General features: G+C 40.2%; 1 protein-coding gene across 25 annotated transcripts in view; it reads left to right on the top strand.

Moving 5' to 3' along the window:
- Nucleotides 1–26,664, top strand: part of LOC109416244 (phosphatidylinositol 4-phosphate 5-kinase type-1 alpha) — a 207,287-nt gene that overhangs the window by 120,759 nt on the left and 59,864 nt on the right. For all 25 annotated transcript variants that reach the window (XR_009997419.1, XM_062849886.1, XM_062849900.1 and 22 more), the window contains 4 exons: nt 16,752–17,111; nt 17,180–17,322; nt 24,250–24,424; nt 24,494–24,828. Coding sequence is in view for 24 of the 25 variants with exons in the window: in XM_062849886.1 (XP_062705870.1) it covers nt 16,752–17,111; nt 17,180–17,322; nt 24,250–24,424; nt 24,494–24,828 (1,013 nt within the window). In the remaining variant the exon portion in view is untranslated. The remainder of the gene's footprint in view (nt 1–16,751; nt 17,112–17,179; nt 17,323–24,249; nt 24,425–24,493; nt 24,829–26,664) is intronic.

Consider the following 26,664-nt stretch of genomic DNA (forward strand, 5'->3'; position numbering starts at 1 on the left):
CGCCTTTGCGGAGTTTCTCAAAAGATTTACCCTGCATTTCACCCGATGTTCATCACATCCGGAAACTCATCACAAAGAACTTCGTAGGTTATCCAGGAAACAAGCTCCTGCAAATTCCTGCAAGAAAATGGATGGAGTTCGATGGAGCCACCATTGAAGAAATCCCAAAAGGAACACCTGGAGTCTTGGGATAATTTACGATAGGGAACAACTTTGGGAGTAATCTCGGATTAAGAAAATCTCAGGAGATTCGCTATAAGAAATCTTGTAAACAACTAGGGGGAAAAGCCTACAGAAACCTCTAAAAGAAACCGTAAAGAAAAACTGCTGCAAAAATATCGTAAAAATCCCGGGAAATTTCAGTAATACACCCGCTGAGAAATTCCAAAAGAAACTCCGGAAGAAACCGTGGCAAAAATCTTGTGAGAAAGTTCAGGGGATAATTCCAGTAAAATTCTGAGAGACTCCACAGGAGAAACCGGTGAAAAGCTTCTAAGAGAAACCTTGGAAGAATCTCCGATAGAAACCTCACTGAAAACTCCAGGATAAATCGCGCGAGAAGAAGAAGAAGAATAAATCCCTGAAGATCCTGGAAAAACTCCGGGAGAAAGTTCACGAAATTTTCTTGAAGGACGTCGGTAGTATTCCGGGTAAAACTCCTGTGAAATACACTTGAAGAAATCCTCGGAGGATCTCTTCAGAAATAACTCCAGTAGTAACTCTGGGGGAAATCTAGGGAAGATCTACAGGGGAAGTCGCAAGAGGAACATTGAAATCCAAGGTAAATCCCGAAAAACTCTCTGAATGAAAAGAAATTTCGCTAAAAATTCGGCAAAACTGTTTGAAAGCCCTCCTGGAAAGCCACTGAGAGAAATACTACCCCGTTGTTGGGTCAATATATCTCTTTTAAATTGTCTACAACATCGTTAGGTGAAGAGAGGGAGAGCAATCTAATTTTGGGTTAATTTTACCCAAAAAGATTCAAACGCAGAATCCTAACTACCGGCGTTGGGGGTGGGAATGGGTCAAAAATGCATACTTTCACATACATTGTTCAATAACGTTTGCTTCTTTGCATGAAAAAGTTCTTTGATCACTGGAATGTGATCTTTGGTATTGCATGCTTAAATTGTTTGGAGTTCGTCAATTCTCCTTAAAACTACAAGTGTATGAAAATTGACCCATTCTCACCCCTTCGAGGGGGTGACTGTGGGTCAAGGGAAACGAATTTGTTCCGCATTAACAACAAAGTAAAAATATATTATGAGATGCCTATGAGTTTGAGATTTTAAAAAGTATCAATTCACCTAAAAGTGTGAAGCTTCATCGAACCTTTAAAGAGGCATTTTTAAAAAGGACTTATTTTTAAGATTTTTTCGATGATTTATCAAAAATTAACTAAAACTTTTCGACAAAAACTGCTGGCAATTACGAGGATGGCACCATAAAGTTTTTGATTCGATCGCAATATTTGATGATATATTTCAGATAATGTTTTGACTCAATCTCGCCCCTCTGACCCATTGTCACCCCCAACGGCGGTACGGTTTTTTTGTTTTGATTGTGGAAAAAGCACACCATGTGCTATTCGGAACTACGACGGTGATTTTGTTTGCGGTTTTCCGTAAGAAAATGAAGGAGGGAAGTACATAAAACCTCTAGTAGCAACAACGGTTGTCGAACTAACATTCCTTCCCTTCCCCGGTTGACCATACGGACGTGTCCAGCGCCATTATTGACCCAATAATGTTTGAATTCTGGGGGCCCAGATAGCCGAGGCGGTAAACGCACGGGTATTCAGCATGACCATGCTGAGGGTGACGGGTTCGATTCCCGGTCGGTCCAGGATCTTTTCGTAAAGGAAATTTCCTTGACTTCCTTGGGCATAGAGTATCTTCGTGCCTGCCACACGATATACACATGCAAAATGGTCATTGGCAGAGGAAGCTCTCAGTTAATAACTGTGGAAGTGCTCATAGAACACTAAGCTGAGAAGCAGGCTTTGTCCCAGTGAGGACGTTACGCCAAGAAGAGGAGAGGAATGTTTGAATTCTCGAAACGTGTACGTGAAATTTTGCTAGCTCGGGTCAATCACGGAGTAGCAACTACGAAGTGTACGGTCACCAATGCTCATGCTCGCTCATACGTTCTTAAGAAACCCCGTAAGAAAAAACAGCGTGTCCAGCTTCATCTTCCTTCATAGTTATGAACAGTAGGATCGACTTCAGTTCTACGCCAGACGTCAATTGCCTCTAAGCTAATAATAAGTGCCCGTATAGCAAATTGAGAGTTGTGGTTTCGATACCCACCGGAACACGTTTATTTATAGGTGGCTCCAGAGAGGAGCGGACCTGGTGTACCAGTCTTGTGCATTATCACCATTATAACACAAAAAAGCCGCAACATCAACATTGCCCTTCTTCCTCCATCAACGCTAGAGCCGACCGTCTCTATGTCGCTAACGAACACATTCGAGACGAACGCATTGATACGGTGGCTGCCGCCGTCACGCTCTTTCTTTGCATATCTCCTGGACAGCCGAACGCTTGTTAACGGTCGTTCCGACGCAGAGCTATGCCACTCACTGCTGGGTTACTCTCATCTGAAAGGGCCAGGATGAAGGTCAATTTGTTAAGTAGTATTGAATGGCGCAACAAACACAAACATAGCACGCCCTATGAATATGAATGCAAGGCGTAGAACAAAACAGCACAACCCTGGTTAGAGCACGTGACTATCATGCTGACGACCTGAGATCTAATCCCACTCCCGAAAAACTCGCAAATGGTGAATTCTTTTTTTAGAAGGAAAGTAAAGCGTGGTAGATGGCTCCATTTTCACCATTAACTCGTGCTGATCTCCCACCAGAAAATAGACCAGAGATTAAGTCAAGAAATTAATTAGAAGATGATCCAGAAATTCTATCAGAAACTTTTCCAGGATAAGGTCACTCGAAGCATATATTGCTGTGTGCATTCAAAATGCAAATATCAAATGCGGGAGCACCAAATGCGGTAAGATTTTCTAACAAGTAACCCGATGTCAGTGGGAGCTTTCGAATCCTAGGTTGGCGGTGATATTGACTATGGATGCTACGTTGCCTTTGGTAACATATGTTACCGCGTTTGAAGCGCATTTGGGCACCGTTTGCATCTTGAACGCACACAGCAATATCTTCACTAGTGGTAGGAAATGCCATAAAAATGTCATTGTGTTATTCGCATATATCATTGCACCTAGTGAAAAATGATTACACTAGTTCACAAAATAAAACGAAAGTCGTGAACTTCTGTCAGCGACCAAAATTTTTTAAGCACAATTCAGCGCTGATTTTGAAACGGTGCTTCAAAAAATTTTAAGTAGAGCAGTTTTTGAGTTTTAGCTCAATATCGAGTTTTACAACTTTTCCAAATATGAAATTTACTAAAACTCAAATATCTTGAGATTTGTTCAACCAATTTTAAATATTTTTCCATAAAAATAAAGCTGAATACAATAGCATTCGATCATCTGAATGCAGGTTCTGCGTCAGATAGATAAAATTCAAGATATTAACGAGTTTTAGGGACGATCTCCTTAAATTTTAGCAAAATTTCCAAAAAATATATGAAGAACTGTATATTAATATATATAAGAAAAAACAATCTAAAAATTCTTTCTCAACGTTTGTGAAGGCGAGTTACAGTAAAAAATTCCGCTCAATCGGAGCATTCATTACGGATAATTAGATGTGTGAAGTGAGCGACTCTGCTTAAGAATAGAAAAAAACCAGATTAATCCACCTAGTGGTGATAGTGCCTTTCTCGTCGAATATGTACTCATGAACTTTTCGTCAACGTTAGCCAAAATGTTCCTGAATCCTGAAAACACTTCATATAGAAAAGCAACAAATTTAACAAAGCTATCATCGATTTTCGAAACTTATTGATGATACATATTCCAATGTAATGTTCAACAGCAAAACAGAGCTGAAAAATATCAGCCCTCTCAGTTGACTGCTTGACCACCTTAACCCTAGTCGTGTACTGGAGTCATCATGACCCCATTCCATCCACTACGGCAGCGGGGTGAGCGTCAGCTAATGCATGATGAAGGCTAACTTTATTCACAATCACAGATCACTTTGTGATCTTCGCCAATGTTTATTTCAGCACACTTTAGGCTATGTTTTATTATCATTGGGTACATGATTCATGTGAATTTTGACCTTACTACGAGAAAATGCAGAAAATGTAAATTTTCCATTCATATTTTAATCGCAATAAAAAGAGTGAGGGCTCAACCAGCCGCACCGAAATTGTGAGCTATAATTTTAGAAGCATAAGGAGATTGAAGATTGAAAAACTGGATAAGGTGTTGATGCGATTAAATTATATTTTTTCCATAAAACGTTGATCCATCGTACTATACATTTTCACCGCAGGAATCTGAAATGGTGTGATTTGAAGAGATCGCTTTGGTCACGATTTTGTTCTCTTGCACATATGAAGACTTTGACCATTTCTTCACTTACATAATCTTACCCAACGTTTAAATGCTATCACAAAAGCCACAATTTGATTTATCGCTTTGACCTTTAAGGCTGATACAAATTATATTTTGACTTTTTGTCTTTCCCCCCCTTCAAAACATTTTGGCTGGATTTTGCATTTTGAGGGGGCATTTGAAAAAATATTTATCAATATTTCGGGGTTTGGTGAAAATTCTTCAACAAATCCGATGAGTTTTAAATATTTTTCAGATTAAATGCTTTATTATTTTTATCCCCCCCCCCCTCGACCAGCCAAAGAGTGGTGGGACAAAAAGTTAAATAAATATTTGTAACGGCCTAAATTCCGCTATTTGATGTGCAGCTTGCATGGGTTTTGTTAAATTTTACGTTTAGCCTCTTCCGGCGGCACACCTGGAACCGATTCCGGTTGCCTCAAATATGGTCTGAGATTATGTTTTTGTCAACTGTTCATCGGGTTATCTGAAAAGCCGAAAATTAATGTGATCTGAGGCTATTTTCCTGCTAACCGTTCGGCAAATTTTTGAAAAAGTCGCGATTTTATGTATCGCATGCATGTCGTATTCCGGGTAATTAAAACCATATTAGCCAGGACTTTGATTTCGGATATAGCATTGAAAAAGCGAACATCTCACAATCCAATTCTTTAATCGTAGCAACAGACAACTGCTCTGCTGTACGTATCGATCACAACTCCCTAAAACTACACACAATTTATTTTGATCCACATACAAAAGGTGATAATATTGGTTCATCTAGAGATGCTCAGTTTGCTGCCCAACATGCATGATTTTGGTTCACTTCTATTAAATCACTTCCGATGGAACACCCGCAACCGATTCCGAAATATTATTACAAGTTCTAGATGTGGCCCGAGACTGGCCAAGTTCGCAGGGGTTGACGGTATTAAAGTGAAGGAGTTTCATTTTGATTATTGTAATGTATTTAGTGTTCTCTAGTGAAACATATCACCTTTTTAACACTTTAATGCGCCTCCAACGGTTCATCACGAACCGGCTGCTGCAGATGGAGTATGGCTGATCATATGCATCAGACATGCTCGATAAACATGGAGGATCCGCCGGGGCTCATTAGAGTCTATTCCCAAGCAATAGTTCCAAGTCGGTTGGATTTGAGAAGGTTTTGATGATCGTTACAAATCCTAATAAAAGTATTATAGGATTTGTGACAGGTTTTGGAACCTTTTACAGCCAGCTGACTTCAAAATGTTGTTTGGGCTCTATTTCCCACGTTTCTCGGTTGATTTTGATTAGTAATTTATTGATGTCATAGTCGCTTTTTCGAATGTTTACAATATTAGTTGGTCATATTTTCTTTAAATAAATCAATTAAAATCGACCGAAGAACTAATAGTGGGAAGGAGATTTGCAGCACTTAATTGTGCTGATAGATTCGAAGCTAACGTGCGAACACTTGAACGCATTGTTGACGTCAATGCGTTCGACGAGACATTTTGGACAAAAACTGACTGCTTTTATTAACTGAACAACGTTACATGTGTATGATTAGGTTGACATTTCTAGGCTACACTTGAGAAAATGACATGGTTTATCTAGGTAGGACCGATAGGACAATTGAACGAATTCGAATATTTTTCATATTTATTGTGGGATGAATACATAATAGACAAGCAATCTTTATTATTTTAAAATTTTATTGCAATCAACTGACCAATTTGGCGTATGTTTATCTCTTAGATGGTATTATGACACAACAGAAAAATAAGAGAAGTTCAGTTACATGTTTCTGTGGGTTTTGGACCGATGACAATGTAAGGACACAAAAGATGAACACAGAGAAATAGGAAACGATTAGCGAAATCAAGAAAACAATTTAACACAGGATCGACTATATTTTAACATACGGGGTTCGACTGATTCGATGAGATAAAAAAAACAAACATACGACAACTGACTTAACGTGACCATTACACTACATAGGCAATTCCTGACTGACTGACCAATTGAAAACTTGCCAATCTTCTACCGTAACTTTCTGAGACAGTTTGCAACAGTGTCTTAATGAATGTCATTTTCTGCGTACGTCTGGCAAACTGCTTCTGAAAGATTACGTACTCTTTTCGTATCTTCAGGTCTAATGTAGAGGTTTCAACTCTATTCAGAGTGCAGCTAGAAACCTAGCAAAAATATGTATATATATTTTTTTCCGCGCGAGATAATGGCGGACGCGATCGATTATGCTGCGATGCTCATCACTTACAGACACAGGAACAACACAATACTAAACACTAAACACCCGCGTATCTATTGTTTTTGCTCCCGCGCGAGACAGTGGCGAACGCGATCGATAATGCTGCGATACTCATCAAATACAGGAGCAATGCATGCACAGCATCGAATAACACAATACTCTTGATTAGCTTTTCAACGCGGTCCGGCATACAAAAACACATAGTGAAAACGGCAATAAATGGGAAACTTTTATTAAAACTATTTTTGTTCAACGCAGGCCAAAACAGTGTCGACTTGGGCCACGATATGCCTACGTACTTCTGTGTGTTGAAACAAAAATAGAGGCTCATAGAAGCAAACGTTGGGAAAGGGTGCGGTGTAGAACATCAGCACAGTGTGCTACCGCCGTAATCACTATGAAAAAAAAAAAAAAAAAAAAAAAAAGTTCTAGATGTGGCCCGAGACTATTTTCTTATTGATCGTTCATCAGATTATCAAAAACGCCGCTATGGTTTAGTTCCCTTCTTTATTTTACTACTTCCGACGCGTTACTCGTCTTGTCACCAGTTCTGGAACACTATCGGTTCTTCCAAATATGGTCTGAGATTATTTGTTGGTTAACCGTTTTTCTTGGTACTGAATAAGTCATTGATATGTCGCATCCGCATGCATTGGTTCTCTTTTACATTTGACCATTTCTGGTGGGACACCCGTAATCGGTTCCGTAACACACTGATATGGCTTGCGTATATTTTCTTGCAACTGTTCATCATGTTGCCTAAAAGCCGTGATTTGAGCTATCGCATGCATGAGTTTGGTGTCACTTCCCTGGAACCGGTTGCGGAATACTACTGATAGTCTCTTAAATAGTCGGAGCCTATTTGCTTGCTAAAGTTTATTAGTTTATCAAAAAAGCCATGGGTTTGGTTCAATTTTATATTTAGCCGCTTCCGGAGGGAAACCCGGAACTAGTTTCGGCACTACTGACAGTTCATAATGTGGTCTTAGCCTACTTCCTCAATAACCGGTCATCAAGTTGTCGAAAAAGCCGTGATTTGATGTGCCGCATACAAAAGTTTTGTCAACTTTTATATACGGCCACTTCCGGCGGAACACCCGGAACCGGTTCCGAAACACTACCAGTTCAGATATGGTCTGAGACTGTTTTATTCCTAACTGCTCATCAGGTTATCGAAAATGCCGCAGTTTGATGTGTCGCATGCATGGATTTGGTTCACATTTATATTTGGCCACTTTCGGCGGGACATCCGGAACCGGTTCCGGAACACAACCGGTTTAGATATGGTCTGAGACTTTTTCTTGCTAACTGTCCATCGGGTTATCAAAATTGCCGCAATTTGATGTGTCGCATGCATGGATTTGGTTCACTTTTATATTTGGTCACTTCCGGCGAGACACCCGGACCGGTTCCGGAACACTACCGGTTCAGATATGGTCTGAGACTGTTTTCTTGCTAACTGTTCATCAGGTTATTCATGATTCTACACTAAAAATGATCATCAGCTGCCAGAAAAAAAAACTTCATATGCATGGTTGTAGGAGTTTCTAGTTTCTGATTCCAGCGATGCCTGCGACGGCCTGAGATGTAGGAAAGAGAGATAAGGTAAATAGACAGGAATGAAACCTTCTGCATACGAATTAGAAGCGAGCTACTATACCAATCCCATAATCGATAACTAACGTTGTTTTTGCTATCAATAAGCCGGACAAGTTATTGACATCAGTTGCAGATGACCTAAATCAGTCATTTAATGTTACGCTACCCTGAGAACGCATCAGCAGCAAGTAGCAATCACTGCGCTCCATCCAACGATGCTGTTTACTATCAACAAACGATGCAGGCCAATTCAATCGCGCGGCGGCCAACAAGACCAGACCAGACCAGACCAACGACAACAAATCGTAATTTCAATTAAATAATTTGTATCAACATCATCACCACCGCGAGGCCGGTCGTCTCGTCATCTCTATATGCTACCTTCAATTACCCATCAGCAGCGTCATGATCACCAACCAACTGTGTGCGATCATCTTGAGTGGTGGTGGTGCAACTTTGATGATTCTGTGAAAGATACATACGGCAATACGGCCGGCGGGCGGTAGCGCTGCAATTTCATTGCCAAAGCCAAACCCAGCTCACCGAGAGTCATCAAATGCAAATGAAATAAGCCTCGCGGCCGCCGCCGGTTGCTGTAACTGGCAATTGCCGGTCCGCCACTTGTTTAATGCCCATCCATTTGTAATGGCAGTTGCTTTTTGATGATCAAATGGATCGTTGACTTCTGAGGATTATTCAATCCGAGCTGGGCGGGTTTCCCTATGTCCGAATTGTTTCGAGGTGGTATTTTTTGCTTCACTGTTTGCAGGTCCAACAACAAATTTGAACAGTTTTGCAAAACAGTCATTATACAGTGCGATAAATAAGTATTAAGACAAAGCCGTTTTCCATACTGTACGGATGTTTTCCCAAATCTATAAGCAAACCAGTTTTTGGTGTGGTTAGCTATAAGCTGCAATTTAAGTTTTATTATTAACATTTCCAAATTCTCTATTTTTCCACTTACAATTTTTGGTGAAACACCTTTCGAAATTGGATCACGAATCTACACTTTGGGCCACTGTGTATTTGCCTTCTGCATGAAATTATTAAGTCTAGATTAAGGATGGTTTTTATAAGTATTTTTAACAAACATGCTAGATCTTTGCATATTTACCCTGGCTCTATCTCCACTACAGTTCAGTTGGCAATCTATTAACTCTAACGATATACTATAGTTTAGGCTCAAATTCACTTCTGAACTTTACTTTTAACTAGATTTAAGCACAGAACTATATATTTAGTAGGAATTCAATTATATTTTAGGGAAAATTAATTTCGTCAACTCTATTGGCTTTACAGCATGACTTTCGGTTTTCAATCTTTTGTTCGAGGTATCCTATCGTTTGTTGTTGTCTGGTCATCCGTTGGTCATTTTATTCTTCGCGTGGTAGTGTGTGGCTATCGGTGGCGTGGTTCGCTGATGGACCACGAGTAATTGCCTCATCGGCCACAATGCCACCGTGGAGGAGATCCGCATCGTAACACATACAAAATAATCATGTTTAGGGATCAAAATCTCTTTTTCTAGCGATTCGATTGTTATGGAGTTTTGTCTGCAACCTTAAAATAACTAGAATTTTGGCTAGAAATATAAATCATCATCCATGAAAACGTTTATATCGACTTTTCAGATTCAAATAAATATAAAGACACTTATTTCCATATAAAAATGAGTCTTAACTTGTGTTTTGTATGTCGAAGTAGCATAGCAATGCATTCGTTAACTAGGCACCGTTTGAAGTCCTTGAACTGAATGACAACTTGTTGAAACAGTCACCTGCTCAGCCGGGGTGATTCATGTAGAGGTCTGGAAGTCAGCGAGATGTTGAAAGTCACACATGATATTCGTCATCACCGGCGAGGCTGTTACGAGGCTCCGGCAATAATTAAGAGACTTCGCCGGTTCGTAGAATTCCCCACTGAACTGAATCAGCTTTATTACCGTAATAGATGTGTACTTTGCTTGCTTGATGGAGTCTCCATATCATTCTTTGAAATAGACAGTTACCTAAAGTTCAGAATTTTCTTCTCCAGAGACGACACTGACCGGACGGGCTGACTGAAGTTTGATTGCGAAAGGTTATGTTGATTTTTCAATTAAGCCTATTTTGTTCGCGAAGATGTTGTCTCTATCTCGCTTGCTTCATTCATCCAAGGCAAGCTAGCTCGCTAGGTAGGCCGGGTCGCTCTATTGCCGCGCGGAGCACTTTTTCAATTAAATTGATACAAATGGTTCTCTTTGCGAGAGGAGGCAGTACACCAGTCATCATCGCCGCCGTCGTCGTCGTAAATACGGGGGTGCTACCGAGAGTTTTAGACGCGCCCAACCGGCTGTTCTGTTGCCTCTAGATTATTTTCTCAAGATGATCGGCGAAAAAAATGGAAAACGTTATTTGAATGGGCCCCCATGTTTACGCGCTATTCGCGCGCTAGTTGATGGGGGTGAAGTGTTGTTGGCTGTTAGTGTTGGTTGGGTCACCGGCCATGGAGGGGTCGTGAACGCAATTTGTTGCGTTGATGTCTCTGCCTGCCCACCGCCACCGGCAATAACGTTGTTGGTGTAGGCCCAGCTGATTGCGCTGCTGTGAGAAGTAGGTAAATGAAATCTTGTGCCTTGCTTGAATTGTGGGAAGCGGAATAATTAGTGGCCAGATATGAAAAACGGTTCGCTTAGCGCCCGTTTGGTTAGGAAACGGTAAGTGATGGATGTAAACTGAACAAATGAAGTGAACTGTTTTGCAATAGCGAAATACCGTAGATTTTAACGATACTGTTTCATTTTTTCCATTGTTAAGACAGTCTTTGAAGATAGAAAATTAAAGAAAAAAGTTTAATATGCAACACATTCTTGTTTTGTTTTCCTGTATCATCAAGAAAATTTTAGTAAAATTTATTGTAGGGTAAATCGCCAATTGTTGCACGGCCTGAAAATTTGCCAAATATTGCACGAGTTTTCAAGCAGTACAACAATAGGTGGTTTAGTCTAGATTGCAAAGTCTTTGGCAAAAATAGTTAGCAAAACTATTAACAAAATTTAGTGTAGAATTAGCAAATGTTAAACAACACAAATAAAAAAATGTTAACAAAATAACTGATAAATTTACTGAACAAATAGTAGAGGTACCATTCCAATAGACATCCGACTGTGTTTATATTTGATTTTGAATTTCCTTTAGGGTAGTTTTTGGCGTCTCAGTCTTTTCGGGGATCAAAAACAACTAATTGTTTTCTTCTTCCAACGTTTCGATCCTTATTGGTACTTCCTCAAGGAATCTGTAATTTAATTTGTCATTTTCATTAGCTTTTACACATTAGACTACGCTTAACACATATCGACGAGCTGCAAAACGGTGAGTCGATAAGGAGAGCGTCCAATATAGCTCTGGTCCTCACAAGTTCCTACCTCATGCTTCCACTGGTCAAGCGATGACAAAGACCGCCAGCTAAGAGTTGTGTGATTAGCTGGTAGTGCAGCCTGGGCACTGTTGTCCTTCTGATTTCAGCTAGATTGAGGAAGTACGATACGAGCGTCTGTTCACCAAGGAGGTGCGGCTCAAACAGCGTCTGTTCTGGCATCCAGCGGCTGAGTAAGAAACGCTGCACCACGCCCAGCTAGATCGAAGGTGGTAGCCCCATCAGCGTGGTCGTCCCAGTGTTGGTTGGGACGTTAAACAGAACTGGCACGATGGCCCTCCGGCGAGACAGGAGTGTTGGCGTAGGCCCAATAAGCCACCCGTAAAAATCCCCATTGCGAATAACATAGGAGAAAATACGACTCGATACAATCGGCAAAGACCCACGCGACGAAATAAGGACTACGATTTTAAACTTGGAACATGGAATTGCAAGTCACTAGGTTTCGCAGGATGTGACAGGATAATCTACGACGAACTACACCCCCGCAACTTCGACATCGTGGCGTTGCAGGAACTTTGTTGGACTGGACAGAAAGTGTGGAAAAGCGGGCATCGAGCGGCTACCTTCTACCATAGCTGTGGCACCACCAATGAACTGGGAACAGGATTTATAGTGTTGGGCAAGATGCGACAACGTGTGATCGGGTGGCAGCCGATCAACGCAAGGATATGCATGTTGAGAGTTAAGGGCCGTTTCTTCAACTACAGCATCATCAACGTCCACTGCCCACACGATGGGAGACCCGATGACGAGAAAGAAGCGTTCAACGCGCAGTTAGAGCAAACATACGATGGTTGCTCGCCGCGTGTCGTGGAAATCGTTGTCGGCGAGATGAACGCGCAGGTAGGAAGGGAGGAAATGTACAGACCGGTAATCGGGCGAAACAGCCTGCACCCAGTATCGAATGATAACGGCTAGCGATGCGTAAATTTTGCAGCCTCCCGTGGTATGGTAGTCCGAAACACCTTCTTCCCCCGCAAAGATTAACGTTCTAATCGACGGTAAATTCTTCTCGGATATAACCAACCAACGACAGTTATCGCCACGCGTCGAAGTCGAACGCCGCGACTCATCATCGAGCAGCTGCGTAACGTAGAAGTGGCTCAAGATTACGCGCAGCAGTTAGCAGTGGCCCTACCAACGGAAGAGCAGCTTGGCGCAGCTACACTTGAAGATGGCTGAAGGGGCATCCGATCCGCCATAGGTAGTACCTCAGCTACAGCACTGGGCTTCGCGACTCCGAATCACAGTAACGACTGGTACGACGGCGAATGTGAACAGTTGAAAAACGAGAAGAATGCGGCATGGGTGAGAATACTGCAACACCGTCCGAGAGCGAATGAGGCACGTTACAGACAGGCGCGGAACAGGCAGAACTCAGTCTTCCGGATGAAAAAGCGCCAGCAGGAAGAACGAGATCGCGAAGCGAAGGAAGAGCTGTACCGCGCTAAGGATACAGGAAAGTTCTACGAGAAGCTGAACCGCTCGCGCAGAGGCTTTGTGCCACAAGCCGACATGTGCCGAGATAATCACGGGAATATTCTCACGAGCGAGCGTGAGGTGGTCGAGAGGTGGCGGCAGCATTACGATGAGCACCTCAATGGCGACGTTGCAAGTACCTAAGGTGGCGTGGTAACAGATCTAGGAGTATGTGCACAGGACGAAAGACTTCCGGCCCCTGACCTCCAAGAGATTGAGGAGGAGGTTGGCCGGTTGAAAAACAACAAAGCCGCTGGAGCAGATCAACTACCAAGCGAGCTTCCAAAATACGGTGGAGAAGCACTGGTGAGAGCACTACACTGGGTCTTTACCAAGATTTGGGAGGAGGAAGTATTACCGGAGGAATGGATGGAAGGTATCGTATGCCCCAATGCCCCATCTACAAAAAGGGCGACAAGTTGGATTGCGGGAACTATCGCGCGATCACACTACTGAGTGCTGCCTTGTAGATACTCTCTCAAATTTTATGCCGCCATATATCGAAGATAACAAGAGAGTTCGTGGGGCAATATCAGGCTGGATTTATGGGTGAACGCGCTACAACGGACCAGATGTTCGCCATCCGCCAGGTGTTGCAGAAGTGCCGCGAATACAACGTGCCCACACATCACTTGTTCATCGATTTCAAATCGGCGTATGATACAATCGATCGAGAATAGCTATTGCAGATTATGCACGAATACTGATTCTCGGATAAACTGATACGATTAATCAAGGCGACGATGGATCGAGTGATGTGCGTAGTTCGAGTATCAGGGACACTCTCGAGTTCCTTCGAATCTCGCAGAGGGAGAGGGTTACGGCAAGGTGATGGTCTTTCGTGCTTGCTGTTCAACATTGCGTTAAGGAGAGCGGGGATAAACATGAGCGGAACGATTTTTACGAAGTCCGTTTAGTTGCTTGGTTTCGCTGATGATATTGATATTATAGCTCGTAAATTTGAAACGATGGCGGAAACGTACATCCGACTAAAGAGTGAAATGGCAAGGGCTCCATGGAGGAATCATTGCGCCCGCCACCCCGAATTTATATCGACGGTTATGAAATCGAGGCGGTTGAAGAATTCATGTATTTGGGCTCACTGGTGACCACCGACAACGACACCAGCAGAGAAATTCAGAGGCGCATTGTGGCAGGCAATCGTGCTTACTTTGGACTCCGCTCTACGATCGAATAAAGCTCGCCGTAACACGAATTTAACTATCTACAAACGCTGACCAGTCGTCCTCTATGGGCACGAAACATGGACTCTACGTGCAGAGGACCAACGCGCCCTTGGAGTTTTCGAACGGATGGTGTTGCGTACCATCTACAGCGGAGTGCAGATGGAAGACGGGACTTGGAGAAGGTGAATGAACCACGAGCTGCATCAGCTGCTGAGAGAACCAACCATCGTCCACACCGCGAAAATCGGGAGGCTGCGGTGGGCGGGTCACGTCATCAGGATGTCGGATAGCAACCCGACTAAAATGGTTCTCGAGAATCATCCGACCGGTACTAGAAGACGTGGAGCGCAGCGAGTTAGGTGGGTCGACCAAGTGGAGGATGATCTGCGGACCCTGCGCTGAGTGCGGAACTGGAGAGTAACAGCCATGGACCGAGTGGAATGGAGGCGGCTACTATGTACAGCAGAGGCCACCCCGGCCTTAGCCTGATCGGTAAGGTAAGTAAGTTAGCCGATGTCCGACTCCTCAAGTGGCCTCAGTCTGCTGAACAAAACGCGTAACAGCATCTTGTATGCGGGATTATGTAGGATGATCTCTTTATTTACTAGAACGCTCTAGTTTTCTATATTTCTAGTTTTCCATATGGGCATATGGTGTCTCCAGCTTTTAGATAATTCCAAATCGTACCATATCGTCAAGGGTATCTGGTGGATTGTTCAATGCATATTGGTTTTGAGGAGTTCTACCAGAATTTCAGTTCCAGAAGCCTTATTGTTTTTTTTTTTCAACGTCATCATATGTTGGATGTAGTCCATGACCGTCATTATCCATTCAACAAATCTTTAAAATGCTGCTTCCACCTGCCTGACAATATTGTTTTGTCTGTCAGCATTTTTTCTTTGCGGTCATAGGATATAGGTCATAAGCGGGCACAGGCGCAGTCTTCTACTGCGTACCATCGACAGCTTCATACAACCTCCGCATATCATGCCGATCCATGCTTTCAGGCGTTCTAGCAATCACACTCTTTGTGCTGCCGTTTCTTTGTGCGTTGCATACATTTCTCTTCTGCTCTGTTGAGCCGGGTGCCGGCTACTAGCATGCTCGACACCTGGCGGCATTTTTCTGATTCGTCACCCCTCTTTGTACCAACCATTACGTGGGCGTTGATGCTTGTGCTGTTGTTATCACTGTTTCATGGATAGACTCCCATAAACTTACTGGTTACATCACCAGATCAGTTGATGTCTATTCGTGGAAGATACGGGGCGAATGAACTCCAATGTTTGAGAAGTGACTCAAAATCCAATGAGCAAGCGGTGTGAATCAAAAACAATGTTTCAAACCACCCCAATAGCAGATATAAAGATGGAGCTTGTTGGTTTCGCTCTTCTCAGCGATATCATCATCATGGGACTCTTATCGCTCCGCTTTGCGGCCGGCGCCGTATGCATAATTTCGAGATTGTAATAATTCCTGGTACAGTATTATTGGAACGCGAGTACCACAACAGCCACAACCTCGATGGCGACGAATGATTATTAGTAGCAATGGCACTACACCACTTGTGACAGTACGATTCTGCAATCACAAGATGATGTCAACGATGCTGGCTGACGATGATGTTGTTGGATTGTTTGAATTACGTCCTCATTTTCTGCTGTCGGAATTGCTGCAATTCATTCGTTTCGCTTATCAAATATATGCAAGAACGTTTCTCCCGGTACAAGTCCTGTCACTCGCCGCGCCCTGGGAGGTCTCATTTATTATTAGCTAATGAAATGCATTTAGGTTAGGTGGAATGGATGGACGAGGTGGTAGAATGTTTCCATTTCCTGTGATAAAACATTCATTGCATTTGTATTTACTCTAGCGTGCAGTTAGTTCTAGGGGACGGGAGTTTTAATGACCATCTGGATGTGTAAATTTAGCCATCTAGGGAATCCTGAGTAGGTGCGAGTAGTTGATTAGCACCTAATTAAGTATAATAGAATTGCTATAACAATCTACAATCTACATGTATAATTTAAAGCGAATAATGTTATAATAGTCCAGTGTTGTAAAAGGGGGTAATGTATCAGATAGCAGGGGGTTTCTGAACAATTGCCACGAGGAGCACTTTGTGGTTATACTTCGCTACTCGATGCATCCGTGCTGTAATTTTAATATATTTAAAACCACCATTGCCTAATTTACTCTACGTGCATTTAACATTGCTAGGGATGAGTCCACTAGAATTATTCCTACGAAACAACCCACATCGCACGTTACATACATCGCTAATTCCCGATTTCGTTTTTCTCTTCCTTCCTATCCCCAAACAGATGTCGGCGGACCAGCCCCTGGCCTCGCGGCCCCACAGGCCCAAGTCAGACAAGGAGCGCAAGATCGGCCATCGGAGGGTGGGCGAGGGCGGCGAAATCACCTACAAGAAGATCCAAACGACGCAGATCATGGGCTCGATCCAGCTCGGTATTCAGCACACGGTCGGCAGTCTGGCGTCCAAGCCCCGCCGAGATCTGCTGATGATGGACTTTTGGGAGCTGGAGACGATATCGTTTCCCCCGGAGGGCTCCAGCATGACGCCGGCGCACCACTTTAGCGAATTTAAGTTCAAAATCTACGCCCCGATTGCGTTTCGGTACTTTCGGGACCTGTTCGGCATTCAGCCGGACGATTTCATGGTAAGACTATATGATGAGATATCATTTTTGTTGATCCAGCTTTGACTAACCGCCGCCGCTCGTTTCAGATGTCAATGTGTTCAGCCCCGCTGCGGGAACTCTCGAATCCGGGTGCGTCCGGGTCGATATTCTATCTAACCGATGACGACGAGTTCATCATCAAGACTGTACAGCATAAGGAGGGCGAATTTCTGCAAAAACTGTTACCAGGGTAGGTGTTTTCGGTTTTGTCTGGCAATTCAGATTGATTTTGTGTTTTGTTCCCACGCCGCCCGGTCTTACGCACCCTTGTCGATACAGACGGGTGTGGGTCGGTCAGGACAAAGCTCGCACCCACGCGCGCACGGGCTGGGGGAAAAGCGATTGAATTGATTAATTTCGTGTCTGCTCGAATATGGGTGGGCGTGAAATGCACTGCTCCGTGAATTTAGGATGAAATTTTTAGGAAAGTGGAATAGGATATAACCCTTAATTATCCGTGGTGTGGAACCCGCTCATGAGCGTAGAGAAGCAATACTTACCTAACTTATAATATTTTGGAGCAGGCACGGGCACATCGGCTTAAAATAAAAGTTTGGGAAATAGGGATTTCCAAGGGTTTTGTGAAGGTATTTCGCAAGTAATACCATTAAATATCCTGCTAGAGTTTTGTTTACGATAATCCTGAACAAATGCGCAATGCAAATTAGCGTAAGGTACACCGGGACAAGCTGAAACGGGTGGGGTACGATGGAACAGTGGGTTAACATGATGTTTTCTAATGATGATAAACAATTTGATTGCCATGACACCTAGTTTTGGTTCAAACAATCTTTCAGCAAAGGATAAATTTTCAAATTTTATTGAAATCTATTTCAAAACTTCGCGTTTTATCTGGTCGCACCCGTTCCAACTTGTCCCGGTGTACCTTAGATCCGAAGGCAATTTTCCATTTTTTTTCTCTAGAGATCTATCAATTCCGATATTTTTTTGGGGTCAAAAAGTTTATATTTCTTTAGAAGAACCTTTCATTAATTTGAATAGGTATATCTTCATTGTGCAGTAAAGGTTGTTTTAGGATTTCATAAGGAAACTTGTTAATTTTTTTTTCGAGGAACTCTTCAAAGAAAATTTTAAAAATAAAATATTAGAGAGGACTCCCAATATTTTTTTTCAGGAATTATTCCAAATATTCCAAAGTAAATACAAATATTCATTTTGAAAATTTCTCAGGACATTATTATTCCTGTTGTGCTGTTTCTTTGTAAAACAATTCCAACAATTTACTCATGTTTTACTACATCCAGACATTTTCGCGGTATCCAGGAATTTAATGGAGACCAGAGAGCTCTCCAGCATATTTTTTTTAATTCTCTAGGATTTCTTTAGAAGTTCTCTTTGATGAATTGTCCAAAAATAAATTTCTTCGGTAAATACTCGAGGTGAATTTTTATTTGTTTGTGAATTTTCACTTATTGTCGATTCTTTACGCAAAATTCTAACGGATAACCTATTCAGTAATTGCTGATTGAGTATTTTTAGGAACTCATATTGGAGATAAGATGTAAAACTATCAGAAATAATATCAAAATTTAGTATGGAGAAGTGCTAAATATTCGGTAATATATTACAAGATTATAACAATATCAGACAAGATTTGTATATATTTTTCCTTCAAAAAATAGATAATTCAAGCTTAGAATGCTCAGGCAACGATGCTTAGCACTCAACTGTGGCGCACTGTTGTGAATATTAGGGGAGTAAGAGCATAAGGTTTTTCGTTTCACAGCTAAGAAAGGGGCACATGGCATTTCACTAGCATCGAGTCATCTCTAAGGGTGTATGTGTTCCATTTCGTTCAGAAGAATTAAATTTGTTGGAAATTTTCAGAAATCTTTGAATAATACATGTGAATTACATCGAGATATGACATCTAAAATTGGACATCTTGAGATACGATTTAGATATACCCGTCTACTCGGGTATTGTTGTATTCATGCTTTCCAGAGGTTGCTGAATTCTTTCCTATGTAGATTGCTGGGGGATTTTCAGTAGATACTCAATGAATATTACTCATATAGAAATCCTCCAAAACTGGAATCGGTTCAGTAGATGTTTCTCTAAGGATGGTTTCTAAAATCTCTCTGAAAATTATTTCGGGTATTGTATTTAGAATTTTTCGTTTAGTTTCGTTCTTCAGATCTTTTTCGTTGACTTTTAGAAGCATTCTCATAAAAAAATCGGCAATATCTCAGATATTGCTTCTAACACTAATCCATGATCTTCTTCAGAATTTCACCGGTTTTGAATCCTATAGGGAAGATTGAGGAGACTTGAAGATTTTTTTCGGAATCAAAACTAGTTTGCTTCTAGCACACTTTTTTTCAAAATTACTTTTGGACAAAAGACTTTGTTGAAGGACAAACGTTTTGGAATCTCGCTTCAACAGTGCATCAGAACTTCAGACGCACAAATCTCAAAAAGCAAGCTTCCCTTTTGATGAATCGTGAGCTCAAAAGGGGATCAAATGTGATCCATTTTTGTAAAATATATCATAAGAAATGCCTCTTTAAAACACAGTTTAACTTTAACAATAATTTAAGGTCTTTCTGTTGTGTATAAGTTTGCAATAGATGTTTACCTGCCATTTGGACACAAATGTTAACTTATCCGGTAAAGTGTCTTTAATAAAACATAATAATAATAACTACCTATCATTATAAGTAAAAATCGGATCTAGTTTTGTGTTTTCTTTAAAGTTACAGGCAAATTAAGAAAAAAGGATTAAGTCTATCCAGTCTTCCCTATGAACTAGCCCAACATGCTGTAATAAATAATTACTACAAAGATTTTTTGGGATAGTTTCTCATGGCTTAACTTCTTCACTCAAGAAATTTCTCCAAAAATATCACGCAAGAGGTTTTTTTGAGAGATTCTAGGATTCATCTAGGTATAATATAGGAATATATTCCATCAGTGTTGCAGTAGCCGCTCGTGTTCTAATCGGTTCAGTACTTTTTTTTTTAACAATTCAAACAAAAAGCGGCTTTTTTCAAATTTTTGGCACTTAACAATTGTACAACCAGTGTGCACTATTTTTTTTCTGCAGAACTGGCGACACTGTCCTGATTTTTATTTATAAAACTTTTACAGTGTCATCACATCTGCTTATTGTGACATAGTGCTACACATTAACGGTTAGATCAAACTGAATGAAATTTTGGCACAATACTTCTACATGCATACTTTACGTACAGAAACGTTTTCATTGAAATCGGTTCAGTATTTATGGCTCCACAGATTTAGGTTAAAAAAATGATATTTTTTAAAGTGTTTGTTTGCCCAAGGTTCTCAAATGGTAAGTCTCTTATTTTTAAGATATCCCCGCCTCGACCGATTTCAATTGAATTTTCTTTGGTATAAGCTACACATAAGGTATTATTCCCAATTTAAAAGTCGGCTATTTTTGTGCACGCAATCAAAAGTTATACATTAATTTGTTTGTCTCATATTTTTCGTGTCCAGTCTTCATGTTACCTTAAATAATACACTTGACATCTTTCCATGGATTCTTATTTTTCCGGAAATTCTTCCACAACTGGATGCACCGTGATATTTTTTAACTGTTTCAAGGAAAATTTTCTCTAGAATTTTGTTCTCTTAACCCTCGAGCGGTCGCGCTGTTGTATTTTGTACAACAGGCTAGAAAAATCTCGCTTTTTGTACTCAGCATTAGCGTGGTGCTGGCGGTGGAGACCAACCGCGCGATTGACGGAAGGTTAAGATTGAGAATAGAGTTAGGTTTGATAAAGTCGAATAAGGTTTCTTGAGATTAAACCTTCAGGATTACTCGACGATTTCTACCAGAGAGGTCTCCTATTATTCATTCTTGTATTGTAGTTCTAGTCATATTAAGTCACACATCCAGCTCCTTGCAGAGTTGTTTTTCGGATTCAGAATATTCTCCATTGATTTTTTTTTAAATTCGCAAATTACTCATTTAATTTTATCGAATGTTTTTAGAAGTTTCTTCAGGAAGAAATATGGAAGATGCCAGCAAAAACTATTTTCATATTTCAATAAAAAAAATATCCTGTGCTTACTTTTGGGATTTTTTTCAGGCTTCCCTTCAGGAGCTTTATCAGAGATGTTTTTCAGAGTATCTTTTAGGAAATTATTTGAAGATTTTCTGGTAATTTTCATCGGGAATTACTTCATAAATTAGTTTTACGATTTATATAAAGAGACAATAATTATTGTTTTAGTTTTAGTTATTTAGTTCTTCCGGAACTTCCCGCACAGTTTTATTAAATTTAACTAAATATTTTCTCAATATTTCTTTATGCCACAAATTTCAACTGAGATTCAAGTTTTTCTTGTGAAACTTCATTCATACTACCCCAAAGAATCTTTCTGGTTTTCTTTTCCAAAGATTCCTTCAAGAATTTATTGAAGAAATCTCTTTTGCAACTCCTTTTTTGAAAATTCTAGCACAAACTTCTTCACAACGTCCTCCCTTAAACATTTATTTACAGATTTTGATAAAAACCATCCAAAAATTCAAAAACTTTCGTAGAGGTCACTTTATTATCGTACAGCTGTTGGTCTCCAGAAATTTATCTTTGATTTATTCCGGGATGTGTTGTAGTAATTTCCATAGAAAATTTTCAAAATTTACCACAATAATCCTTTATGTTCCCTTTATCCCTGTGTAACTTTGGAACCCACCATTCCAATCAAGAGTTTTTCCAAATTCTTCCATAGTTTTTTTTTTAATTATTCGAAAAGTTTTATAAGAAATCCTTTAGAAATTGCTTCAAAACATGCTTCAGAAATCTCTCCTAAGTCCGTTAAATGGAGCTTGTATCCAGAATAATCTGGAATCATACATGCAACTCTAACTCTGTAATTGATCGATTAAGTTGATCAAATAAAAGGCTTTGATGCAAGATTACACTAGTTTACAAAATAAATTAGAAGTCCTGAACTTCTATCGACGACCATGATGCATAATTATTTGCTAATTTCAAAACGGTACTTGTAAAAATTTTAAGTAGAACAGTTTATGAGTTTTTTTTCTGAAAGTTGAGCTCTACAGTTTTTGAAAACATAAAATCTACTAAAATTTAAATATGTTGCGTTACAGTCAATCAATTTTCAGTCTTTTTGCATGAATAGAAATCTAAATACAATATATTTTAATCATCTGAACTCAGTTTTTGCTTCAGAATAATCAAAGGTAATTTATTGCAGTGTATGTGGGACAGGCTCCTAACATTTTAGCAAAATTAAAAAATGGAGTTCATTTTTCTTAATAAAATAAAATAATTTAAAAGTTGTTCCTCAGCGTTAGATGTTTTCGAGCTCCAGTCAAATTTTCTGCTCCATCGGAGCATTGGTTACGAAGAATGAGATATACGAAGGGAGCAACTTTGTTTAAAATAGAACAAAAATAGAATTCAAATCGTCAGGTTTGTATGGAAAGTCGATTTTTTTTTCAATCTTCTGTATTATTTTTTTCATGTTTTCGAACTACGGGCAGATTCTACTTACGGATATCAAAAATGCTGAAAACTAGTGTTATCAAGTATCCTGCCAGAGTTGGCTTCGAAAATCTAAAAAGAATGATCAGTAGAAAAGCTCTCTTTAGGTTTTGAGTTTTTTTTTTTGCAAATATTTCGTTACAAATTTATTCAGAGATTCTTTTAGGATTCGATCCAGTTTATTTGTTACAAGATTTCTTCAGCAATTTCAGCAGATATTTCCTTTCTGAAGTGATAAATATTTCAAAATATCTATAGAAATTCGGTCAAATTTGGTTTTATTTTCAAGAAACTATTAAATGAAATTTATATCTTCAAGATATTTTAACAATTTCTTCAGGAAATCTGCAAAACTTCTCTGAATTATTTCAGTGCATTTTTATAGCTTAAAATTTTTGTAAAAAAATCATCCTGACTAGGGAAGGTTACGATGGTGTTCCATGAGAATTTCAACCGGACTTTTGTTGGATTCTACTTGTGGAAATATGAATAAATCCAAAGCGTTTTGGGTGATCGACCAGTACTGTCCATAAGGAGGGCCTCAAAGGGGCTAGCTGAAAGTCTCTTAAATAAAGACAAATCAATCAATCAATCAAAGGGTCTAATTTGACCATATGTAATGTTATCTGAAAATTCCATCTTTATGAAAATGTTAATTTATTAATTTTGTAATAGAAATAGGCATAATTATCATGAATAAATAATTTCATATCAAATTAAATATGCCTTATGTCTTGCAACGGCGCAGATTTGATGATACTTTTTTTTTTTAAATAAAATGTGATACAAAAATTCCCACACCATAAACGCCTATAATTTTGTTGCTGTATCACACATTTGTGTTTGTCCTTCTTGTGTCTACTACAATAAATAGAAAATCAGCATTATTATGAAGTTTGGTTCTTCAATAATGTTCCATTTGGCCAAATTTGCCCCTTTAAGGGCCCCTCCTGGATACACCGCTGGTCGATCTCCCGAAAGGCTTTAGTTTTTTTCCGTATTTCCACGAAAGCCAGAGAGTAATTCAGAAAGTTCTTTTTATATATTTTCTCAAGGATTCCTTTAAAAGTTCCCTTACTTTCATGAATACTGTAAATATTCTTTTCTTCTAAAGATACTCTTCCATTTTTTCAGATATTGTTGTTTACATTCGTTATTGTATTGTTCATTCAAAAGTCCTCCAGAACTTGTTTCTGGTATTTCAATCCTTTTAGTACTGCCAGAATCTAAGATTCAGAAGTTTTTCGAAGATTCTTCCGAAAATTAATCCAGAGATATCATCAGGATATAATCAGGAAAGAGAATCCTCACATATCTTTGAGAGATCCTCACATATCTTTGAGAGATTTCGTCAAAATATGTCTGAAAATTTAAAGTTTTGAGCTTCATGTAGGATAAGTGTACCAATTATGGCTATAGTACCAACTATTCGCCATGGTTGATTTTCACCCTTTAAAGGAGTCAAGCTCCAACGTTTTTAGAAAATTCATTGGAAAGTCTCACATCTCAGGTAAATTCCGCTTTCATCCCCCAACGCAAACCGATTTGGAGGGGTATTGTTACTCTAAGATTATAACCAACGACCTCTCGCTCTCTTCCTTTCTCCGTTTTTCTAGATATTACATGAATCTAAATCAAAACCCCCGCACGTTGCTGCCGAAATTCTTCGGCCTGTACTGCTACCAGTGCAATAGTAAAAACGTTCGACTAGTGGCCATGAACAATTTGCTACCTTCGTACGTGAAGATGCATTTAAAGTACGATCTGAAAGGGTCGACCTACAAGCGAAAGGTAAGTCGTCAAGTCTTCTCGACACCAAAATCTGATTCTGAATAATACCTCTCGTCCTCGATAAAACAGGCCAACAAAGCGGAACGGCTGAAACCGTCGCCCACCTACAAGGATCTGGACTTTATGGAGCACCACCCCAATGGGATCCTGCTCGAGGCGGACACGTGCAATGCCCTGATCAAAACCATCCAGCGGGACTGTCGGGTGCTGGAATCGTTCAAAATCATGGACTACTCGCTGCTAGTCGGGGTGCACAATCTGGACCAGGCGCTAAAAGAGAAACAGGAAGCGGCGGCGAAAGCCAAATCCGAAGGGGAAAGCGACTACGAGGACGCACCGGAAGCCGACCAGTATATGGTGCAGGAGCGGGAAGAACAACGAGCGACGGCCCTGAACCGGAGCAGGTAAGGAAGGGTGAGGGGGGGAGCCACGAATCACTGTCGTGATTATTTGGTGTTTGTTTCGCTAGTACTGATGTGTTCAGCCATCAAGTTAGTTTTGATTTCAATGCTTGTCGGTAAAATCTCTCTCTGGGGGGGGGGGGGGATCGACGCCGTTGTGTCATATGTTTCCTCCTTTTAAGGATTTCCGCTTTTTTATAATCTAAAATGCAGTTTATGATGGCTGAAAGCGATGTATATTTACGTTGATGTGCTTGAGCGTTAGTTTCAAAGCATGATTCAGTTGCTTTAAGGAACGATGATTCTGTAACCGTACTATGCACCCACACTGAACACGATACGATACGATAACTTGTTACATTTGACACAATCATGGGCAATGTGTCGAGTTGATTGAATGCTGAAGGTGGGTTAGACCCGGAAAATCGGTTAAGAGATGCAAAAACATGCTTTTCAGCAACTATGTACCAGCGGTTCTCAAACATGCGGTGGGGTGGCGTGTTTCGTAGAAAACATATAGGTTTCATCGGTACATTTTGTTTGATGTGATAGATCATGAGTTTTCAGATCACTGGCATTGAGGTGCTCTTTTTTGAACACAATTTGAGTTCGGAATTTTAGAAAATTGTAGTTTTTCGTGTTTCATCCAAAAGAGCATCTTTTTTGGAGCCTACGTGCATTTTTTGCTCTACTTTTGCATTTCTTGGTTGCTGAAGTTTTTCAGCTAATTTCACCGGTGCTGTGCTGCTTACAACGTGCTAATAGGGCTGCCTGCTTAGGTGTAGTTAACGCGATACAGCATTTCATACTGTAGCGTGGAAGAACGGCGGTTCAATATGGTGGCTCCATAGAGGAGTCATGACTTCATATAGATTCACGGGTGGGGGGAAAATGAGAAAAAGTGTTTCCCCAAAAAATGTAGATGGACAAAGGACTAAGTTGCAGCTTATAGCTAACCACACGCAAAAAAAGATTTGCTCATATAGTTGAGAAAGCATCTGTATACTACACATATGTACATAATATGTAACATTTTCTCGTGGCATATCAACATCATATCATATTTAGATCTTGTAAAATCTAACCAATAGTCAAATATTTGGTTCTCTATTGTTCAGAGGTTGCAAAAGACACATTCTACCGTGACGTTACAACGTTTTGACACCTTTTTGGTCAGATTTTTCACAAATTCAACCGAAAACCCTCAAATATTTTTGCATATTCGGATTCCTTGTAAAATTTCCAAAAATTTTAATATACAGTCGAACCTCCATGAGTCGATGTTCCTTGACTCGATATCGACTCATGGAGGTATTTTTTTCCATGGTAAAAAAATAATTTCTGGGTTACTATGATGGTCCCCCCAAAAAACTTCCCAAAGGATTTTTGTTCCACTACTCGATATTTCCTTGAGTCGATGGTCCTTTCAATATCGACTCATGGAGGTTTTACTGTATTGAACAATTAGTATTCATTGGAAAAATATGTTATAAATGGGAATTAGTAGCGTAACGTTACAACGTTGTAACGTCACGGTACTAATTCTTTTTTTAACCTACTCTTCCAATGAAAACCAACTGTTCAACTGATTAAACTTATTGGAAATTTTACAAGGAATCCGAATATGGAAAAATATATGAGGGTTTACGGTCGAATTTACGAGTTATAGTGAAAAATCTGACCAAAAAGGCGTCAAAACGTTGTAACGTCACGGTAGAATGTGTCAAAAACAATTCTTGGTTTTATTTTCAGATTTTTTATCTCCTTTCCTAGTATTTCACCTCTACCCGGAATTGTAGAAAGAGGCTTGGAGATCACTGATTTGAAATATTGAAACCA

This window comes from Aedes albopictus, chromosome 2 (genome assembly GCF_035046485.1).
Source record: "Aedes albopictus strain Foshan chromosome 2, AalbF5, whole genome shotgun sequence".
Taxonomy (NCBI): domain Eukaryota; kingdom Metazoa; phylum Arthropoda; class Insecta; order Diptera; family Culicidae; genus Aedes; species Aedes albopictus.